The 22,437-nt window shown below is 34.7% G+C and overlaps 2 protein-coding genes across 6 annotated transcripts in view; both read right to left on the bottom strand.

Annotated features, from left to right (window-relative positions):
* The window catches only part of LOC113109348 (myb-like protein U), a 972,647-nt gene that overhangs the window by 745,842 nt on the left and 204,368 nt on the right, over positions 1-22,437 (bottom strand). The window lies entirely within an intron of this gene.
* Positions 1-22,437, bottom strand: part of LOC113109226 (protein sidekick-1-like) — a 132,037-nt gene that overhangs the window by 7,056 nt on the left and 102,544 nt on the right. For 4 of the 5 annotated variants that reach the window (XM_026272893.1, XM_026272892.1, XM_026272895.1 and 1 more), the window contains 12 exons: positions 20,699-20,797; positions 14,301-14,495; positions 13,799-14,000; positions 9,831-9,934; positions 8,999-9,069; positions 7,942-8,074; positions 6,742-6,798; positions 6,239-6,340; positions 4,333-4,448; positions 2,928-3,114; positions 2,258-2,395; positions 1,984-2,145 (listed from right to left, as the gene is read on the bottom strand). In XM_026272893.1, the coding sequence (XP_026128678.1) occupies positions 1,984-2,145; positions 2,258-2,395; positions 2,928-3,114; positions 4,333-4,448; positions 6,239-6,340; positions 6,742-6,798; positions 7,942-8,074; positions 8,999-9,069; positions 9,831-9,934; positions 13,799-14,000; positions 14,301-14,495; positions 20,699-20,797 (1,566 nt within the window). The remainder of the gene's footprint in view (positions 1-1,983; positions 2,146-2,257; positions 2,396-2,927; positions 3,115-4,332; positions 4,449-6,238; positions 6,341-6,741; positions 6,799-7,941; positions 8,075-8,998; positions 9,070-9,830; positions 9,935-13,798; positions 14,001-14,300; positions 14,496-20,698; positions 20,798-22,437) is intronic. The other variant, XM_026272894.1, reaches the window with a different exon arrangement.

The raw sequence follows: 22,437 nt of genomic DNA on the forward strand, positions 1-22,437 counted from the left end.
AAAGATTTTTTACTGCTTGTAACTACTGGCTGCGCTGCCAATCTAAAGTGGTTTAGATTGTATAAAGGTCACACGGAAGCCGTAGGGATATATCTTCTTCAAAACATGTTCTTTATTGGGTACTGTGACCTGACAACATTCACATTCAGTATACTGTTAACACACTTCAGTTCCCCAGATCCTTTCAACTTTTAAATAAACTAGCTGATGCTTAATGTCATGATTCAATTGACCTGTTCCCTGTAACACAGACGGAGAATGTCTTTTAAATTCCCACTTCTTTCTGAGGAATGTGTTCTTTTCTGTCTAGATGTTTTTTTTTTTTCCACTTTATTCTAAGGACTTATTCTCACTATTAACTAGTTGCTGATTGGCATGCATATGACTAACATAGTCGGAAGTCGTGAACTAATGGTTAGAGAGTCGGACTCCCAATCGAAGGGTTGTGGGTTCTAGTCTCGGGCCGGACGGAATTGTGGGTGGGGGAGTGCATGAACAGCTCTCTCTCCACCTTCAATACCACGACTTAGGTGCCCTTGAGCAAGGCACCGAACCCCCAACTGCTCCCTGGGTGCCGCAGCATAAATGACTGCCCATTGCTCTTGTGTGTGTGTTCACTGCTCTGTGTGTGTTCACTTCGGATGGGTTAAATGCAGAGCACAAATTCTGAGTATGGGTCACCATACTTGGCTGAATGTCATGTCACTTATATTGGCTGTTTACTACTTATAAAACATATATAAATGCCACAAGCATAGATCCCATAACTAAACTTGACAACTACCTTACTAAGTTAATACACCATACATCTGGAGTTTATTGAAGGGAAAACCTTAATTAATAGTGATTTTTTTTTTTTTTTTTTTTAATCACCAACCAAAACCATTATATCCCTAGGATAATTTGCTATGGTATTTAGACATGGTTATAAGGATATGTACCAATGTAAAATCAATATATTTTGAAACACTACTCAATCCTTATTTTTTTTCCACTTTTAAGGATATATATTTTTTTAATATTAAGTCAGTCAGTCAGTCACTCAATATTTATGTATGTATGTAAAGAAATTAGTATAGAAAATCTATATTTTTATATACCGGTAACTTGTAGGCTGCATTTGCTTTGCTACCTGGTCTAATTACAGGATTTTCTAAAGAAATGTATGATGTAGAATATGGTCATTCAGAATAAGACATTAGTACAGTATGTGATTTATAAGTAGTAATAGACAGTCAATATGTTAATATTAGCTAATAAGCAACTACTTTATAGTGTCAATTGGTCCCTATACTAAAGTAACTTGAATTTATTTACAAAACCACATTACAACCATTTAAAGTCTTTAAGGTGATTAGAAACATACATTTAGTCTAGTGTTCACATTTTATATCTGCAGAACCATTTTAATACTATGGTATATGAATTCAACATTCAGTGCCCTATAGTATACAGTATGTTAGCGAGGCAATATTGTTTGCTCAAAATTCTGTCCAATTACACAAGAGCTCATACCCCTTCATAATCCAAACCGCCCAAGTCAGAATGAACTGCTCCTACATGAATCAACTGCATCTCATCTGAAGAACATTTAAAACTGAAGGCTGTCTGTGTGAGGCCCAGCGTCCCACCGCAATGAAGGCGCTGTCTTGAGAATGAACAATTGCTCAAAGGCTACATAAAATCACATTCCAATTACAGTGCACTACTCAAACCATGCGCTTCAAGCAGCCTTGTTTTAATTTCCATCTTCGACTAATTCTAGGGAATAAAATAATAAAATCACATCTTCCTGGTAGGTCCCAGGTTTTTTTTTTAAGAAAAGCACTATTTAAATGCAGTCATATTCAACAACTAATTTAATCCAAAGAAAGCCTCCAGCACTGCTGTCTGTAACTGCAGGGGATATTTCCATCTTCCCTAATTATTGTGGGATTTATTATGGAAATATTACTTTGTGTTATTATTCATATTTACACATACCTTCCACTGGTCCTGCAGTGATATTGGCTTCCAGTTCGGCTCCATAACTAATAGTTCTGGCCTGAACCTTGAAGCGATAGATCACACCCCTCATCAGGTCTCGGACCTTCAGCCAGCGCTGCCAGTTCCCCTTGATCTCCACTGTAACCGTCTTACTGACACCTTTCAAATGAATTGACTACATGAATATTACATTATATATACATCTGTATTCAAAACAATATTATATTGAGTTTTTCTTTCTTCCTTTTCCTTGTCTGTATCTCTTGCTCACCATGAACTGGTGAAGTGGGCTCATAGACCACTCTGTAGCCTTCCACCACTCCATTGGGCTGCAGAGGAGCTCCCCATGACACATTCAGTGAGCTTCCTGTCACCTCTGAAAACACCATATGACTGGGTGCTCCAGGAGCTTCAGAGAGAGAGAGAGATGGAGAGAGATGGTTGCATCTCAAGCATACACTCGACAGTTTAACCGTTTAATCAAACTTGGGTAACAGTTTATTTTAAGGTCCAATTCTCACTATTAACTAACCATTAACTATGACTTTTGCCTCAATTAACTCCTAATTTGCTGCTTATTAATAGTTTATAAGGTAGTTGTTAAGTTTAGGGTATTGAGGAGTAGGATTATGGATGTCATGCATTATAAGTACTTTATAAGCACTTATAAACAGCTAATATGTTAATAATAGGCATGCTAATAAGCAACTAGTTATTAGTGAGAATTGGACCCTATACTAAAGTGTTACCAAAACTTGTTTAGATTTGCCAAATCTTGCTTAAAGCCTCTTAACTGGGGTTTTAGCAACAACTTCCACTTTTAGTTTCTTAATGGAAGCAGTAATACCAGAAGGATGACATGGTCTGAGAATGCATGTCTCGGATGGTTGGCTGGCCTTCATGCGTCTGGATGAGCGTAACAAGGTCTCTGCGGGACTCACCAGCCTGCAGGGTGCGTCCTTCACGGGCTGCACTGAGCGGCCCGTCCCCCGCTGTGTTAAATGCAGACAATTGCACAAGGTAGCTAGTGTAGGATGACAGGTTCTTCAGGTGCACAGATGTATCTGGAACAAACAAAACCAGCTCCTTCTCCGTCTCGTTCTGTCTTTTCTTTTCCCAGTAATGAATCTGAGGGAAGAAGTGAATGACACATAGACTGTACATACAGTACTTAAAACAATAATTCACCCAAAAATGATAAGGTATTGTGAAGGTTTGAAGAGATTTCAATTTCCCCAAACAGTCATAGAATAAATCAATTATGCTGCAGGCTGCGTTATTTGTTCAAAAATACAGTAAATATTGTGATATCATTTTACAATTTAAATGTATTTGAATGTATTTTAAAATGTAATATATTCCTTTAATGGTAAATCAAAATTTTCTACAGTCTTCAGTGTCACATGATCCTACAGAATTCAGTGGTGCTCATCAATGTTGAACCTGGTTGTGTTGCATAGTATTTCTGTAGAAACTATGATATACATTTTATAAAGATTCTCCAATAATCAGAAAGAACAGCATTTGAACAATTTGAAATAGACAACTTTTGTAAAATTATAAACAGTTTACTGTCACTTTTGAACAATGTAATTCATTTTTGATTGATAAAAGCAAACATTAAAAAAAAAAAAAACATTAAAATACTCCAAACTTTAACAGTGGTATATATTCTTATATTTATGATATATTTTTAAATAATATATGTGCAAAATTTGGAAGTATGAGTGTTGCATTTTTTCATTCATTAAGCAACTAAGAACATTTTAAGAATGTTTCAAAGTAAAAAGAAAGTCATATGGATCTGTAACAACACGAGGGGTGAGTAAATGATGACGAAATGTACATGTTTGTGAAAATGAATCCTTCAAATACACAAACATGCACTGAAACGAGATTTGAATGAAATATTTTATGAATATCTGTGAATTGATAGTATGTGTTTTTGTGGAAAGAAGGATTCATAAGCAGTTCCTGTTCAAATCTCTAAGAGAGACAGATGTACAGATGGCGTAAATATGAAAACAACAGTGGAAGCTTATGCAGTGAAAATCAACAGATGACAGTGAGATAAGGGAGGACAGACTGCAGATGAATGACAGTTTACTTATGCCGGTAAACAGATGGACTGCCTGACTGATTTTGGAAATACTTTTCATAAAATGCAGGGCTCACAACTGACTGAACAACCGAGCATGACGTATTCATGAATTAAAATTACTGACCCATAGTGTACAATGTGTACAAAGTAATTATGGGTCATTTCTATGGGTGTAAATATGCATTTGACAATTAAACACATGGAATTTAATAAACAATTAGTATAAAAATAAAAGGTATTGTTACCTTGTATCCTTGAATATTTCCATTTTGTGTCTCGAAGGGTGGAGGCTGCCACTCTATATCCAGCTGACTGGAGGACACGGATTTCACCTGTATGTTCTGAGGAGCCACTGAAGGAGCTGGGAACACGCATGCATACAAAATTAGGATTTTAAATTGAGCAACAAACAAACATGCATGTGTCAATGGGATGAGATGAGTCTACCACAAGTGGGGAAAACCATTCACTTGATAGACTTGATAGATCTGTCTCATGTAAAGGCCAAATGTCAGATAACATTTCTCAGTGACTAAACTGAATGGAAAGAGGGTTAGTTAATTATTTATTTAATGTCTAAAATTATATAATGTCTCTGTAAACAGGCCAGCTGTCAAACTTTAGCTTTTCAGTCTAGAACACAAAAGCTTTTGGCAATCTCCTTTTTTCCCATGTAGCCAATCGTGGCGCTAATATAAATATCATATTTATATATGATAGGTAAAAAAATAAAATTTGATAGTCTGAATGCACTGTAAGTCGCTTTGGATAAAAGCGTCTGCTAAATAAATGCAAATTATATATATATATATAAATATATATATATATATATATATATATATATATATATATATATTTAAACTTTATATATATATATATATATATATATATATATATATATATATATATATATATATATATATATATATATGTATGAAAGACATTTATAATGTAACAAAAGTTTTCTAATTCAAATAAATGCTGTTCTTTTGAACTTTCTATACTTGAGTGAATCTTGAAAAATGTATCATAGTTGTCTGAAAATGATTATACAGTTTTCAACATTGATAATAATAAAATTGCTTCTTGAGCGCCAAATCAGCATATTTTCTGTGTATTATGTATCTGTGTAAGCTTTTGGAGAAGAGCTTGGAGCGATGATCATAGTGGCCAATCACAGACATATCTGTTTAACACGTGAACACAATGTCCAATCAGAGCTGTTTAAGAAATCGCTCAACATGTTAACAGGAAATGCTGGCATCGTCACAAATTTTACCATTTCAGTACTGACTGGTGCCAACATCGGGACTATTCACAACACTATGTTAAAGTCATTAAGTTAATGTAAAATAAAACACAGTTAATGATGTGTTCCATCACTCTCATTCAGATCTTTGGAAGGGGTCAGTTGTGCAAACTTATCTGATTGGTGCACATGGCTCATTTTTTTAATTGGCTTAGGTAATGGGCTATCATTATGCTCTACATATCAGATGAGTTTAGAGTCCAGTTAGGTTTGACATACAAACAAACAAAGCCTATATAATGAAGGGAGGTCATACAATCTAAAGATGATATAGATATATTGTGTGTATATATAATTACAGGAATTGCAAATTTACACAATGAGGTAAAGGCACATTTCTGATATCTGATTACCTTCACTAGACATAATTAACTGTTTTTATACTAATGCTCCACCAGACAGCATGTCGCTGGAGAAATTGATCAGTCCCACAGTGGAAACTGGTCTGTGACCATTATCAATAGGTCAGGAAAATGGATCCACTGTGTGTTGTCTAATGGGTTTTGCAGATAATCGGTTCACACAGTGCTATTCAAGTCACACTTTTTTCCCCATAACCAGATAAAACAGGTTGTGTGACTTTGAGGATGTATTGCATATACTGTACAGTAATATTCACTGTTATCACTCATGTACAAATGTACTCCTTGTTAACATTACCAGAGCGCTAAGTGCTCAGACCAGAGCAAGAAGGTCTGATGATCAGATAACGGTGCATACCAGGATTAAAATCAAACAACAATTTAATTTAAAAAAAAAGCAGTTTTGGGTTTACTAAAGTTTGTGGTCCATGTTTTAGAGCTGAGTCATAACAGTGAACTTAATGAGACATAAAAACATACCTGCTTCTCCCACAAACACCTCAACAGGTGCACTTGAAGGGCTCTCTCCAACAACATTAAATGCTGTCATGACAATCGTGTATCGTCTGTACTTGCTGAGTTCTAAAAAACACCATTAAAGATGAAGAAAAATAATATAGAACTTGCAGTCAGAAAGTGTTAAGGCACTAGTTTAGAGAAATGAGGAGAAAGAGACCCCAAAAATTGTACAACTAGGCGACGGAAGAGGGGTTGTGGATATGAGATAAAGCGTGTGGAAATGAGGTGGAGAACAAAATAGATTTACATTTTTCTACCTTCCTCACAGCAGATTGTGACAGAACCAGAGGCTAAACAACAAAGCGCACAGACTAGGGGAAGTGTTTGTTAAAGAGGTAGAGGAGATCAGAGGATAGAACAGAGAGTTTGAAAGCCTTCGGGCTTGAATGTGACTCTGTTAACACTTCAAAGATTGCAACTATTGAAACAACTCAGCAATTAAAATAATATCAAAATATACTTACGCGTTAATTCAAATTCAGTTAATGAAGGGCTGCTGACTGTCTTAAAAGTGCTCTTAGCTGTTTGAGTTGTGAAATAGACCCAGAGAGAGCGAGGAAAAGAGAATAAGAGAGATAAATTACACAAGGGACACTGCCTAATATGCATTTGAGCACAGAAGATAAAATAGTCATCTGAAACTGAAATTAATGTAACATGGACAAAACATATTTTTCACTGGAAAAATATTTATATATATATATTTACATAAACAACTAATTTTACTTTATTGCAACCCAAAATCATAATAATTTACAAAACATTAATTTTAATTTGCGACAAAACTTCTAGCAGTGAGGGGAAAGACAGAATGACAGACAGGAAGACAGATAGTAAGATAAATTGAGAGATAAACTGAATGAGAGACAGACTGATAGATAGATCAACAGACAGACAATCAGACAGACAGACAGACAGAGAGACAGTCAGACAAACAGACAGAGACAGACAGACAAACAGATCAACAGAAAGACAGACAGATAAACAGATCAACAGACAGACAGACAGACAGACAGACAGACAGAAATAAACAGACAGACAGACAGAGATAGACAGACAGACAGACAGATACAGACAGACAGACAGATGAACAGAAAGACAGACAAACAGATCAACAGACAGACAGATAGAGAGAAAGACAGAGATAAACAGACAGACAGATCAACAGAAAGACACAGACAGATAAACAGATCAACAGACCGACAGAAATAAACAGACAGACAGAGATAGACAGACAAACAGGCAGACAGACAAACAGACAGAGACAGAGAGACAGACAGACAGGCAGACAAACAGACAGACAGACAGACAGACAGACAGACAGACAGAGACAGACAGACAGACAAACAAAAACAGACAGACAGACAGATCAATAGAAAGACAGACAGACAGAAAGACAGAGACAGACAGATCAACAGAAAGACAGAAGGACAATCAGACAGACGGACGGACGAACGGATAGAGATAGATAGATAGATAGATAGATAGATAGATAGATAGATAGATAGATAGATAGATAGATAGATAGATAGATAGATAGATAGATAGATAGAAAGATAGAAAGATAGATAGATAGATAGAATGACAGATGGACAGACAGAGACTGAGAGATGAACTGAATGACAGACAGATTGATTGATAGATAGATCAAAAGACAGACAAACCTCTGAGCTCAGGACTGATTGTTGATTGGTTGGTTGCTGTCTTTGGCTCTTCTGGATTGTTCTCACGTGGAAGTTCACGGTAATACACGCGATATCCCACAAGAATCCCATTGACAGTTCCCTCAGCAGGCGGCTGCAGACATAAACATATCGAGTTTCAGTCAAGCTCCAAGTAGCAAACTGCCGTTTAATTACTCCATTTAACTCAGGCTAGGAAATATTCACCTGACTTTTCAGCATATGACCTGTGATGCTACTTAATGAGATAATGTTAAAGATAGTGCCTTTGCTGTCTGCTGCTGGCTAATTAGCAGTAAGAGATGGTGACAGAAAGTAATTACTGCACAATGCACGTCAGCCCAGGAGATAGCACATATCAACAGAGGACAAGTTAGCTGAGACCACAGGTCAGTAAAGGCCTGATCTGGTTGATCTTACCCTGCCTAACTCTAACATACGTTCTCACTCTCCAATTTCATTATGGACGTGTCTTATTTAGTATGTGATCAGTGTTATAGGCAAAGTTAATTAAGATGGGGTCAAAACAGGCCAGCTTTATAAATGTATCCATATGTGTTTGAATAGATACTGGGGTATGTGAAATGACTGCTAACTAATTAGAGGGTAAAGAGTAAGGCTAAGAACCTGCTTGCCAAACATAATTAACATTGAGAGGGTAGCTGAATACTTTGCACACAAGTCTGCTATTAAATGTTGCAGAACAATTTGAACCCCTGAACCTTCAGTTAAATGGAAAGACAGGAATAGTTCCTGTGACACCTACATAGTCTAAAGCCGTTTCAAAACTTAGTGAGCATTTTAACAAGCCTACTCTCGACATGAAGACTCTTCCAACATTCTGATACCTTCCAAGATAACTTGTTTAGACAATATTTTGACGATAAGGCAAATACTATACTGAAACAGTTAACAGCGAAAAATTCATTGAGAGTAGAGTGAAATGTTTAAAATATAGCTACATTACTGTTCAAAGATTTTTTAATCTTAAGTAAGATTTTTTTGTTTTTGAAAAAAATATGTTAACTTATTGTTTTACCTGCCACTGGACAATCACAGATGTTGTGGTTGAAGGTTTGATGTTCAAAATGACAGGCGCTTCATCTGGCACTAAACACAAGAAAAACACATTCAATCAATGAATTGTTCAAACTATCTATCTATCTATCTATCTATCTATCTATCTATCTATCTATCTATCTATCTATCTATCTATCTATCTATCTATCTATCTATCTATCTGTCTGTCTGTCTGTCTGTCTGTCTGTCTGTCTGTCTATCTACATATAAATTTTGGTCAATTCAATTAAATTCAATATTGCTTTATTGGCATGACTGTAAATAACATAATATTGCCAAATCAATCTGTCAATCTATCTATCTATCTATCTATCTATCTATCTATCTATCTATCTATCTATCTATCTATCTATCTATCTATCTATCTATCTATCTATTTATCTATCTATCTATCTATCTATCTATCTATCTATCTATCTATCTGTCCGTCCGTCCGTCCGTCCATCTATCTGTCTATCTGTCCGTCCGTCCGTCCATCCATCCATCTCTCTATCTGTCTATCTCTCTATCCATCTATTTGGTGTTCTATTTGTCTCTTTTGGTCTGTCTATCTTATCTGACAATCGTTTTGTCTGTCTGTCTGTGATTCTACCTGTCTATCTATCTATTTATCTGTCTATCAGTCTATAAATCTGTCTACCTGCAATTATGTTTTCTCATCAAAAAATTATATATATAAAAAAAAATCTCAACAAAAAAATCACCACAGATCCTTTCACAAACACTCAAATCCAAAAAGCACTCTAAAAAATTATAATTCCCTTTGCACAACACACAGAATCTAGTATTACCGTCCTGCAGAGTGGTAACTGGCTCGGTTTCTTTGCTGAAAGCACTGTCTCCCACATCATTTGTGGCCATCATTCTAAATTTGTAAGAGGTGTACGGCTTCAGTCTACAAGACAAGAGATACAATTTAACACACACACACTAGATCACTCTCACGTTGGACCATAAGTGATGCATTTTTATGCTTCTTTTGAAAAAATCAGAGAAAGAACTTCATACTATAGGGAACCTATCATAAAAAAATGCATTCATGAATACAGTCAAAATAATACTTCCCAATCCATTGGGTAGACATGTCTGCACAATGTCTTGCTCAAGTTGCCTTGAACAGATACCAGACTCTCAAATAATTATTGAGAATTTCATGTTGATCATGTACAATCATTATTCATTTATCATTAGTTAATATTTGTCAACTGCACATATTTGTTATTGTTTTTCAAACTTTGAGGGGATGTGGGTAACGGTCTCAGGGTTGAGGCTAATGCACAGTATATCAAAGAGGGCCATCGGGGAAACTTTGAGTCTGTGTGTGTGCATGTGTGTGAAGTGGGCAATTAGGGATTTGAGAATCAAGACTGTGAGGGTGCTTGTGTTGTTGTGAGTGTTTGTGTGTGTACAGTATGTGTTTATAATTAGGGTGTTGAAGATGAGGACTGTTAGTGGCATTTCTGTTTTAATAGCTGGAGGCATTTACTCCTCTGAGAATCAAGATGGTTTGAACACAAACATCCTCTTGGTTCAAAACACTCGGTTCATGCAATTATGAGAAATGTGTGCATGACAGTGAGAGAAAGAAAATGAGACAAACTGAAGCAAAGAACTGTACCAACACATACACTCAAACTATACAGAACATAAATAGTAGATCAAGCACATATCAATAGGGACCTTTACATTGCCACATAGGTTATAGAAAAATTCAGAATGTAATAATCGTCTCTCTGAAATCAAATGAAGTAGGTAATGAAAGGAAATCAAGTGGTTCAAGTGATACTTTATTAAATATGATGAAATATACGTACCGTTTAAAATGTTTGGGGTCAGTAAGTTTGAGGTAAGTAAAACTTTGTTCAAAATAACTGTTTTTCAAAAAAATGCTGTTCTTTTGAACTTTATATTGATCAAAAAAATCCTGAAAAATGTATGATGGTTTCCAAATACATTTTAAGCGCCACAACTGTTTTCAGCATTAATAATAATACGAAATTTATTTCAACAACAAATCAGCTTACTAGAATGATTTCTGAAGGATCATGTGACACAGAAGACTTGAAAATTCAGTTTTGCCCTGAGAAGATTAATTTAAAATGTAAAATCTGAATATTAAATATTTGAAACTATAACAATATTTCATAATACTTCTGTTTCTGTTTACAGTATTATTGATCAAACAATATATTTGCATATGCATATTTCGATTGTGATAAAACATTTTCGTCAGTTATTTTACCTATGGATCGATGCATTTCTTATAGATTTATGCTCATTCGAAATAGGATACAGATGAGTTATCACTGTAAGGTTACATTTGTTTGAATGCGTTATTGAGAGAGTGATTGCGTGTGTATAAATGTTGTAATACTTGTTTAAATCATGCTTTCAGCTGAAAATATTCGGTATAGTTATATATATATATAAATATATATTTATATATTAAGAAATATAACTTCCCGCTCTTGTCCACATAGCTGTCATAGCCTCCACAGTCTTTCTGATTTGAGTGATACTTATCTATCAAGCTAGCTAAATGTGTTAACATGTGAATTCTTGCTAAATATTCAGTTTTATTATGGGCCGTTTGCATGAATTGCACTCGTGATGGAGCAGCGGTGGAACGCTCCTGGAGCGAGTTAAAACCACAACGCTCTGACTTTTAAAAAATCCGCTCCTCACTGCAGTAAAAATAAAATCAAACTGCTCCACTCTGCGATCCACTCCTACTTTGCTCCGCTCACATTCTCTGGTTGTGGGCAATTTAGTTGTACTGAATGCAGAAATGGTCCCATGGTTCCATTACAAAACAGGTTGAGAAAGATGGTGTTATGGGGAGGCATGTCCTTTAGCTCAATATACCTTTCTCTTTAATGCAAGTGGACATTTAGAGACTTGAACGAAGATGACATCATGAATCAGACAGGTGATGATGAGAAGAGCGAACAGGCAGGGTGAAAGAATATGAGCTGGTGCTGGAGAGCAGAAAACAGGTTAGCGAGCTGGTGGAGCTGAATGGATCTGTGATTAGACATTATGCCACCTGATGGTCAGTCTGATTATGATTGCAGTCTCTCTCTCCCCTCTTACTCTCACTCTGGCTATCTGTCGATTTCACTTTCCTTTTTTATCCTTGACGTCTCATCAGTGTCACTGCATGGCCATAATATAAAATATTCAACATGTTTTGTTTAATTTAATTCTTGTAAATAGCATAGCTTTGTTTGCTTCAGTTCAATTGAGGTTGTTTTTCATTTTAACCATTTTCATTCTCACCTTACCTCTTTCACCCAGTAGCAGTAATGTGAGGTGAAGTGATGGTATTAATACCATGGGACTAAATCATTATCATAATTGTGGTATTTATGTGGTAATTCCACTGGGGAGGGGAGGTATTCAAAGCACATCGAGTGGTGACTGGTGTTCCTCAGGGATCAGTTCTTGGACCCCTCCTCTTCTCCATATACACTACATCACTGGTTTTCCTACTATTGCTATGCTGATGAAACACAGCTCTATCTCTCATTTGAACCAGATGATTCAACGGTAGCTGCACTTGTTATTTCTAGGCTGGACTAATGCAATGCTCTCCTGGCTGGACTTCCATCAAGCACAATCAAACCTCTACAAATGATTCAGAATGCAATGCAACGACTGGTTTTCATCCCAAAAGAGCCCATGTTACACCTAACTTTTTTTCTCCTTGCACTTGTTATTGTTTGCGGCTCGCATCAAGTTAAAGATATTGATGCTTGCATAAATAACAGCCACAGTCTCAGCACTCGCCTACTTCCACTCACTACTACGAATATACATTCCCTCCAGAAGTCTGAGATCTGCTAGTGAGTGACGCCTCGTGGTACCATCACAGAGAGGCTCAAAATAATTTTCCAGAACATTCTTGTTCACCATTCCTGGCTGGTGGAATGATCATCCCACCCCTATTCGAAATGTTGAATCCCTGACAATTTTCAAGTGATAGCTGGAAACTAATTTCTTTCATCACTACTTGACTTCACCCTAATAAAAATAATTTCCTCTCCTGTACTTATTTGAACAATGTCTAAAACTAGGTATTACAAGCACTTCCTGTGTCTGTTTGCCTTTTTAAGAAGAATCGCTTTATGTATTCCCCAATTGTAAGTCGTGTTGGATAAAAGTGTCTGCAAAATGACTAAATGTCTACGTAAATGTAGTTCAGAAAATAGCATTGCGCATATCCTAATAATTTCAATACATTTCATATTGTACATAAAAACATAAAAGAATAAATAAATAAATACATAAAATAAAAACATAGTATTAACATTGTAAAAAAAAAAAAAAAAAAGCAGTGTTACCACAGTACAACACAGTACATCTCCACAAAAAGGAAATGGTACAACTTTGGAATCTCTAAAAAACTAACTAACACCATGGTATTACCATGGTTTAACAAAAAACAAAACAAAACAATATGTGGCTTATATGGTCCAAAAACATGGCACAACCATCTCAACCATGTCCGAACCATGTTTTTTTTTTTTGTGTGCAGCAGAAACGATTTCATTGTTGAATTATAGCTTAAATTATTTCCATGTTGGCATATTCCAAACATACAAAGACCTCAAGTGTAACTTCATCCTGTATATTTTAATGTGTTCTGTCTGTCAGAGCTAAAGCACATTGTGCTATTAATAGTGACTGTTCTTGTACTAGCCGTTGCCGGCACAGGCAGTTATGACTAATCAGAGAGAGATATGTGCACGTGTGTTACCTATCCACCTCCCAAGAGGTGTTATTATGACTGATGGAGGATGTGTGGGTCTTCCACTCGCCGTCCGGGCGCTCTAATGTCTGCAGGGTAAAGTAGCGCACTGGGGAAGAGCCGTCTCCCCCCGCCGTCCAATGAAGTCGAAGCTTATTAGATTCAACCCCTTTCTGAGGCACGGTGAGCCGTCGAGGGGGCTGTGGCCGCTCTGTGGGACATGTGTAATGAGTCACTGCTGGACATATGCATGTTTCACAGACCCGGCTCTTGGCTAATTTTGAGCTGGGGTTAAAACACAGTCAGCTCTGAAGGGCCAGATGCTGTTTTAACAGTTTGCTTTATCAGCTGACATTCTACTCATGCGAACTGACTACACGAAACATAAGCTTTTCAGTGAAATTTTTGTAGTAGTCACATCCGATTTGTCAATGTTTATGTCAATTATTCTTCAGTAAAACACTGAACAATTTGATAACAACACAATTGAACATTAACCCTTCAAACATACCTCTTTTTTCTGTTGTAATGACGATGGCCTCCTCCGAGGGTCCCCATCCCTGTTGTGTGCGCGCTGTGATTTGGAACACATACACTGATTCTGGAATCAGTCCTGTTACTGTGAACTGACGTGCGTTGGATCCCACTTCAACCGTGGTGAACTTGTTGGGGTCGTTGATATCCAAACGGTAAGAAATCTGATAACCTGCGGTAACAAAGCCATAACTGGATCAAAACTGCTGGAGTACATTAATGGTGACATTATTTGCAGTGTAAGGGAAGTATATATCTTAGAAACCTCACTTAACTTAAATAAGTCTGTGTAGTAATGCAGCCTAATAATTAAAAATTATTATTCTGATTCTAATAATATTACTTAAATAATAATAATAATAAAAATCAATTATAATGGCTTATAATGGCTATATATATATATATATATATATATATATATATTGTGTGTATACATATATAGTTATAAATAGCAAATTACTAAATTATTTTAATTATTATTAACAATAATTATATGAATTATTATTACTATTCTTAATATGAATAGTTTTAATAATTATAATAATAATAATAATAATGTTTAATTAACAATAATTGTATTATTATTATAGTATTATTATTCTGTTAATTATAACTATTGTTTATATTAATTATCATGCGTTTATTATGATTAGCAATAATAATAATAATAATTATTATTATTATTATTTTATTATTTTGTTTTGTGTTTTTGGAGCTCAATAGCAAACATCCTCACACACGTTCAATGTATGGAGAAGAACAACATTAACATTCCAGCCCAGCCATAACAAAACCACACAACCACATTTCAAATCAGCTTATAACAATCCATCTGGTGTCTACACGGTGTAAAGATATGACATATACAACAAGTTCGCAACAGCAGGCTTCCTACAAACGAGTTAATAATCCTCTTCAAACTGCAGACATGGCTCATTTAATTTTAATGCAGATGATAAGACCAAAGTGTCCTGGGAAAGATCTCCATAGTCTGAGAGCATGCTTTAACCTGGAAGCGATTATTACAGCTGAAAGGGTGTTTTTGACATGAGGTGCTGTAGAGATTGGCCGAGGGAGACGTTCTTATCTCTGTCCCATGGGATGCTAGGTGTTAGCATGCTCCATTTGAAAGATTAGCATGGCACTACAGAGCTGAGGCTGGTTTTAATTCAATGTTTTTTTCTTTTTTCCCCCTTTGCCTTGTCTTCTCAGATTCTTATTCACCCTTTCTTTCTTTTCCCTCTTCCCCTCTCCGAACGCACAGCTCGCTAAGATCCTCCTTTATTAGGAGGCCATTGCTAGCTCATCCCAAAAAGCCCAGAGGGGCCTATGCGAAATCCTCTGTTTTTCCTGCTTGTTCCTGAGCTCTCTCATGTGATGGTTTATCTTTTCTTTTCTTTTTTTTCTTCTTTATTTTGCATGTTACGCTGGAGGCAGAAATCAACTTGAACACTTTTTTTCTTCCTTTTCTTTTTCGTTTGAGAGTATCTTTTGCCCTGGCAATGGAGAGAAGGAGGCAAAAGGACAAACAAGGGCCAGCAATCAACTGTTCAGGCTTTGTATTTTCCCTCATCTATCATAGTAGAGCTGTGACCCATGCCAGGTGGTTCAGTACTCATTTTTTAATGTCTGGGTTGCCGTGGTGAAAGCAGTAAGCCGTGTAATTGGTCGGATCGTAGCCCCCTCGGTCAGACGCATTTTATTTGTGCGCCCTGTTACCACAGCAATCACTGATCCCTAACCACAGAACACATTTCATCGGACATTCAATGCTCTAAAAGAAGGAGAGCAGGAGAAACCATAAAAAAAAATATATATATGGTGGTAACACAAATACTATGTTTTCAGGACACTTTCATGGTGGGAATGCCAGTAATTTTCTGTATAGTACATTAAGGTACTATTTATATATCATGGTACATGAATATGGTAACCAAACTGTAGCGTGGTAAATTTTATATTAACATGTTTGTCTTTTTTTGGTGTAAATTAAATACATATACGCTAAGTTTGTAAGATCAATAATACAGTAAAAACAGTAATTATGTTAAACAGTTTTAAATAACTGCTTTGTATTTGAATATATTTTGAAATGTAATTTATTTCTGTGATGCCAAGCTGGATTTTCAGCATCATTACTGCAGTGTTGATTGTCACATGATCCTTCAGAAATAATTTAAATATGCTGATTTGCTGTTCAAGAAATATGTCTTATTAATATCAATGTTGAAAACAGATTCCTGCTTAATATTTTTGTGGAAACTGTTTTGTGGTTTCTTTGATGAATAAAAAGTTCAAAGAACAGCATTTCTTTGAAAGAGATTTTTTGTAACATTAATATCTTGACTGTCATTTTTAATCAACTTAATGCATTCTTGTTAAACCAAAGTATTAATTTCTGTCAATAAACAAAACCTGTGTATATGAGCACATATACAGTACACGATTTCCACACTTTTATTCCTTTTTTGAACAGAAATATTGAACATTAGTTGAACAGCAAAATATACAGTAGCTTATATTTTCATCTCATCTACAGAAATGAAAATATGTTCTAGTTATGCTAGATCTTTTTATTGTAAATATATCTATTGTCAATGTAATTGAGATTCTCATTGTTTTTAAAATGTTAAATATGACTGTGATTTCAGAAAAACATATATATATCGACATTATACATTTTCAATGACAACACCACTTAAATATCTTGGTAACACTTTACAAAAAGGTGCATTAGTTAACATTAGTTAACTGCTTTGAACTAAGAATGAACAATACTTCAACAGCATTTATTAATCATAGTTCATGTTAACTTCAACATTTACTAATGCGTTATTAAAATCAAAAGTTTTGCTTTAGTTAATGCACTGTGAATTAACCTGAACTAATAATGAACGACTGTATTTTTATTAACTAACATTAACAAAGATTAATAAATACTGTAATAAATGTATTGTTCATTGCTTGTGCATGTTAGTTAATACATTAACATTAACTAATGGAAACTTATTGCAAAGTATTACCAATATCTTTAATGTATTTATCTATTTTTTGTGCCTAGTGCCTTGTATACTAAAAAGATTAGCTTCACTTTAAAGTATTTTACCCAAATCTGAGCCACACAATAAAGTCTCTGAAGGTAGACAGTGATCCGACAAAAGCAATTAGTTGTATGTCACGCTGCCAGTATCTCATTAATACATATCGCTGCGTGCACAGCTACTGCATAAGCCATATCTGTGTTTATTTATTTGTTTTTGTTTTTTAACAAAAGCAACAAAGAGATTATAGGTTTGCAAATTTTTCAAATGTTAAAACACTTTCTCTTTTTCCCAGCTTAAAGGATTAGCTCATCATTTACTCATCCAATCAAATTACTCCAAACTATCATTAGTTTATTTCTGTGGAACGTGACATTTTTGAATAATGCACCTTTTTCCATGCAGTTCCAATGTATGGACAGCTTGTGGTGCAAAAAGATGCACGAGCACTAGAAAAGTTTTATAAGAACAGTCCATAAGACTCTACATTATATTACCTCATTTATTCGACTAAAAGAAGAAAGTTTTTTACAGGTTTGACAGGTATAAATAATAACTGAATATTGAGTGAACTAATTATTTAATATGGCTAGACACCTAATAAGTCATTCATACATTGATTTTTAAACATCCAGACCAGCCTGCACATTGGCTCAATCAACGGCATGAGTTTGATGCTGAACTGTGATTTCTGTTTATCCAACCAATGGAAGACGAGGTGTTGTTTATGGAACTAGTAATTATATTTGTAACTCCATTTAGTGATGCTAGTGCCACTGAAATTACACACTTCATCTTTAGGTCCATATGCAAATCAATGCAAGGGTAAGACAGAGAGAAATCGACAATATGAGAGATAAAGACAGAGCCTGACAGAGAACTAGTGATGAATAAAAGAGGATGATAATGAGTGAGAAAGATATTGACAGAGAGGGAGAGAAAGATAGAGAGCGAGAGAGAGAGAGAGAGAGAGAGAGAGAGAGAAAGAAATATTAAATGCCAAAGCAAAGAGAGACCCCAGAGAGACCTCGATCCACCAATCAATATTCACTAACAGGCTCTTGCTTTCAATACATTACCACTGAAAGTCAATTATGAACTAAAATAAAAGTTGCACCACCATAAAACAACAGTTCTATATCCAGATTACACCAGTGATTTGACACATTTAGCATACAATATATATATATATATATATATATATATATATATATATATATATATATATATATATATATATATATATATACATTGTTTAATATGTCTTCTTCACAACTTTGATCATGATTGAAAAACAGTGCACGAGTCACTCTTATGATGCTTTGTTGTCATTTCAGTAGGTGACAGTAAAGGGAAAAATAATTTTTCTGATATCAATAAAAAAATCTCAGAAAATGTTCCACAGAAGAAAGAAAGCGACAGAGGTGAGTAAAGGTCTTTCACACTGAGTCCAAAATTTTTGTCCGAAATTTTATCACGTAAAAAAAAAAAAAAATACAACCTCTCATTGTGTTAATCATGTTCACACACTGCCTCTGAAACTTTCGTTTGTCTTTTTTTTTTGGATCAGGTTCAATTTCCTGCGTTTTCACTTCCGTAGCATGCATTTTGAAAGGAAAGGATGGTGAATACGAAAAGACGGAAAAACGAATGCGAACATTTGGGACTCAGTGTGCAAAGACCTTAAGAGTTCTAATATCTGAATGAAGTACTCCAAAATTAATTATAAATAAAATTTATTATTTTTTCTTATTTAATTTAATTTAATTTAATTTAATTTAATTTAATTTAATTTAATTTAATTTAATTTAATTTAATTTAATTTTGCAGTGTAATGATGATGATCTGATCTAATGGTCTGTTCTTAATCAGTTTATAGGTTTGGTATCTGAAATCCCTCCAAGGTCACTTGATGAATTCTATTTATTCACACTGTACAGTCAGACGTTCAATTATTGCGAGGGTAGCCGCGAGACTGCTGTTGAGGAAAATCAACACAGAATAATGAAATACCCCTTGTGAAAGTCACATTATCTGCTTATCCTCACGAATGAAATACATAGATCTGAGAGGATAAAATAAGTGCTGGAACACTGACAGATCTTCTCTGATTGAAGATCTTTGGTTAATATCGCTCAATCCTACTGGGAATGGCTGATCCAATCAGCAGAGAGCTTTGTGTTTGAGTGTGTGTACAAAACAGGCAAAGGCAAGAGATCATCCGAGGTAAAGAGGCTTCACATTTCTATCACTGTTAAGGGATTATATGATCCATCACGGATGGTCAAGTGTCCATAATCCAGTCATCTATAGCTGTGCATCTGTGTCTGTATGGCCCGTTATGTTATCTTGATAACGGCAAAACTGAGGCGGATTAATCGCAATACACAATTGAAATCACAATGGAGAAAATCTCATGATACACACATGTACAACCTGACTCCAGTGCAATATACGGCATGACCTTGCTTGCAATAATAACATTTCAAACGTCCCAGGGTGCAATGGGAACAAGCAGACCTTCTTTAAGGCCTTAAACTGCATTTTTACTGCAGATGAAGATTACATTTATGAAGCCTTTACAAGGATATGAGTTATAATATCTGTGAATACATAAATACACAGGAGATCATTTTAATAATTAAGCTATAATTTGCTAAATTAAGCTTAAAAAATAATCATTAAAGGTTTGGGGCTAGAACACTTTTATTCAGCGAGGACGCATTAAACTGACTGAAAGTCACATTTATAATGTTACAAAAAAATTATATTAAAATGTAAATTTGCATACATTAAATAATATTTTTTTCCACCATCCAAAAGATCTTCAACCAAAATATTAGGGAGCAAAACTGTTTTCATCATTGATAATAATAAATGTTTCTTGAGCACTAAATTAGCATATAAAATGATTTCTGAGGGATCACATACATAAATAATACATAAAATAATTAGATAAAAATATTAATAATTTTAAGCTATGTACAGTTAATAAAATATATATATATAATATATATAATTTATATAAATAAATGCTTTGTTGAGCAAAACTTACTTCAAAAAAAGTAAAATTATTAATAAGGAAAATAAATAACAGATTACTGATTAATTAAAAAAAGGTAAAAATCTATTTAAAAAATGTATAATACAATATTACAATATTATACTAAATGCATTAGTTATTAATTTGTTTAGTAGAAATATTTTCTTTTAGGGTTAGTGTTTTATTATTATAATAAGCTTTATACAATACAACAGATTTCTGCGATATGGCTTCATTTATAGCTTGATAAATGTGTGTGGGGCTGCTTGTGTAGCGTTTCTGTTCTCTTACCCATAATGATGCCGTTTGGCTCGGAGGGAGGTTGCCAGACGACTCTGACAGACGTGAGGCGCACTTCTGGAAACACCAACCTGACAGGTGGACCGGGAACTGGAGAGAAGAGAGGAAGGGAGAGAGAAAGAGGATACACAGTCCAACATGGTATTTAAAACAGATTACTGTAGTCTACGTTCTGATTTCTTCTAATGTAGCACATATTTCAAACACTTCAAAAAATCTGTTTGTGGGGCCAAGCTTTTAACGCGCCCGTGATAAATGACATTTTAATCTCTTCTCACACGCACGAAGTCTCCCTGTAAACTTCTAATTCCTTAAATCCATAAATATAAATATTAGTGTTTGATAATCCCTCATGAAACACATTTAACTCTGCCAGTGGACAATAGGCCAACAGTGTTAGTAATCTACTACTTCTGATATGTGTGTAAAGTGTGAGTCAGTGTGTGTAGAGAATAATCACATAGACATTCCAGTATCTGGTATCCCTGGTATCCCTGTACATTTCCGAATGAATGTTGCTCCATTGAGCCGATTAAGAAAAATGACAGAAAGAGGGCATTTGTCATTCCGCTGGCAAGACTCCACAGTCCACATATGAACACACTCACTCATTTCAAAGGGAAAGATGGCAGCTTACTTTCCCTTGCTGTGGAAATATATTGCATGCATGTGAGTACATATTTCTGGGAGAAACTTTCAGAAGGAAATTTGATTGCTCAGAGGGTTGCTCTTTCAGAGCTCAGGAGACTTAATGAGGTTCACACATGGTTTAACCTCATGAAAACTGTCAAGTAATGCCTGTCATATTTCACTTCAGCTTTTAGAAGAAGTCTATTTTTAAGTCTATTCTTTTTTTCAGTATGACATTCGATTCATGATAACTAGGCACATTTTCACTCCAAATTATAAATACCATAATTTGAAAAACAACTCATTTTCATAACTGCACTGTGAAAAAGAGTAATGACTTTTCATTTATTTTTATAGTAAATATGTCAAATACAATTATAGTAACATTTATTGTACTAAACATGCAAAATAATAATACTTAATTCCCAGAAATAATCATATTTATTGTAATTAATATGTAATAATTAATAATAAATAATAAATACAATTAATTATAATAATACATACAAAATAGTATTTATTTATATAATTATAATTAATTATAAAAGCAATTTAAAATATTAATAACTAAAATGTAATGTATTTATTTCAAGTTTTTATTATTATTGCTCATTACAGGACAGAGAATATAATTATAAACTAAATACAATAATTATAAATACAATAATTCAATTAATAATTATACTAATTGCATATTGAATAATTTATGTTTTTCTTTTTGTAATCAAAAATGTGCAATTGCTTTACTGTATTAGTATATAAGGACATTTTTATTATTGCGCATAATAAATGTAATTATAAATAAAATAATTATAGTAATTAAATACTGAACCATTTATATTGAGAAACAGAAGACACACACAAAAAAATTCTTGGATATTTTTTCTTAGGATGAATATCTAAAAAGCATTACACCTTCAAAAGTTGACATTTAATGTCACAGCTGTCTAAGAACAAATCGAGATGTCATTAGTGATTTTTCTTTTCTATGAGCTGGGATTAAAACAGAGCGAGTGAGAGGTGGTTCAGACAAGTGACTCAAGCGATGCATTGATGCAGGATGAGGTTTCATGCAGTGGGGGCACCAGGAGGCCAGGCAG

The sequence above is a fragment of the Carassius auratus genome, chromosome 1, assembly GCF_003368295.1.
Source record: "Carassius auratus strain Wakin chromosome 1, ASM336829v1, whole genome shotgun sequence".
Lineage (NCBI taxonomy): Eukaryota > Metazoa > Chordata > Actinopteri > Cypriniformes > Cyprinidae > Carassius > Carassius auratus.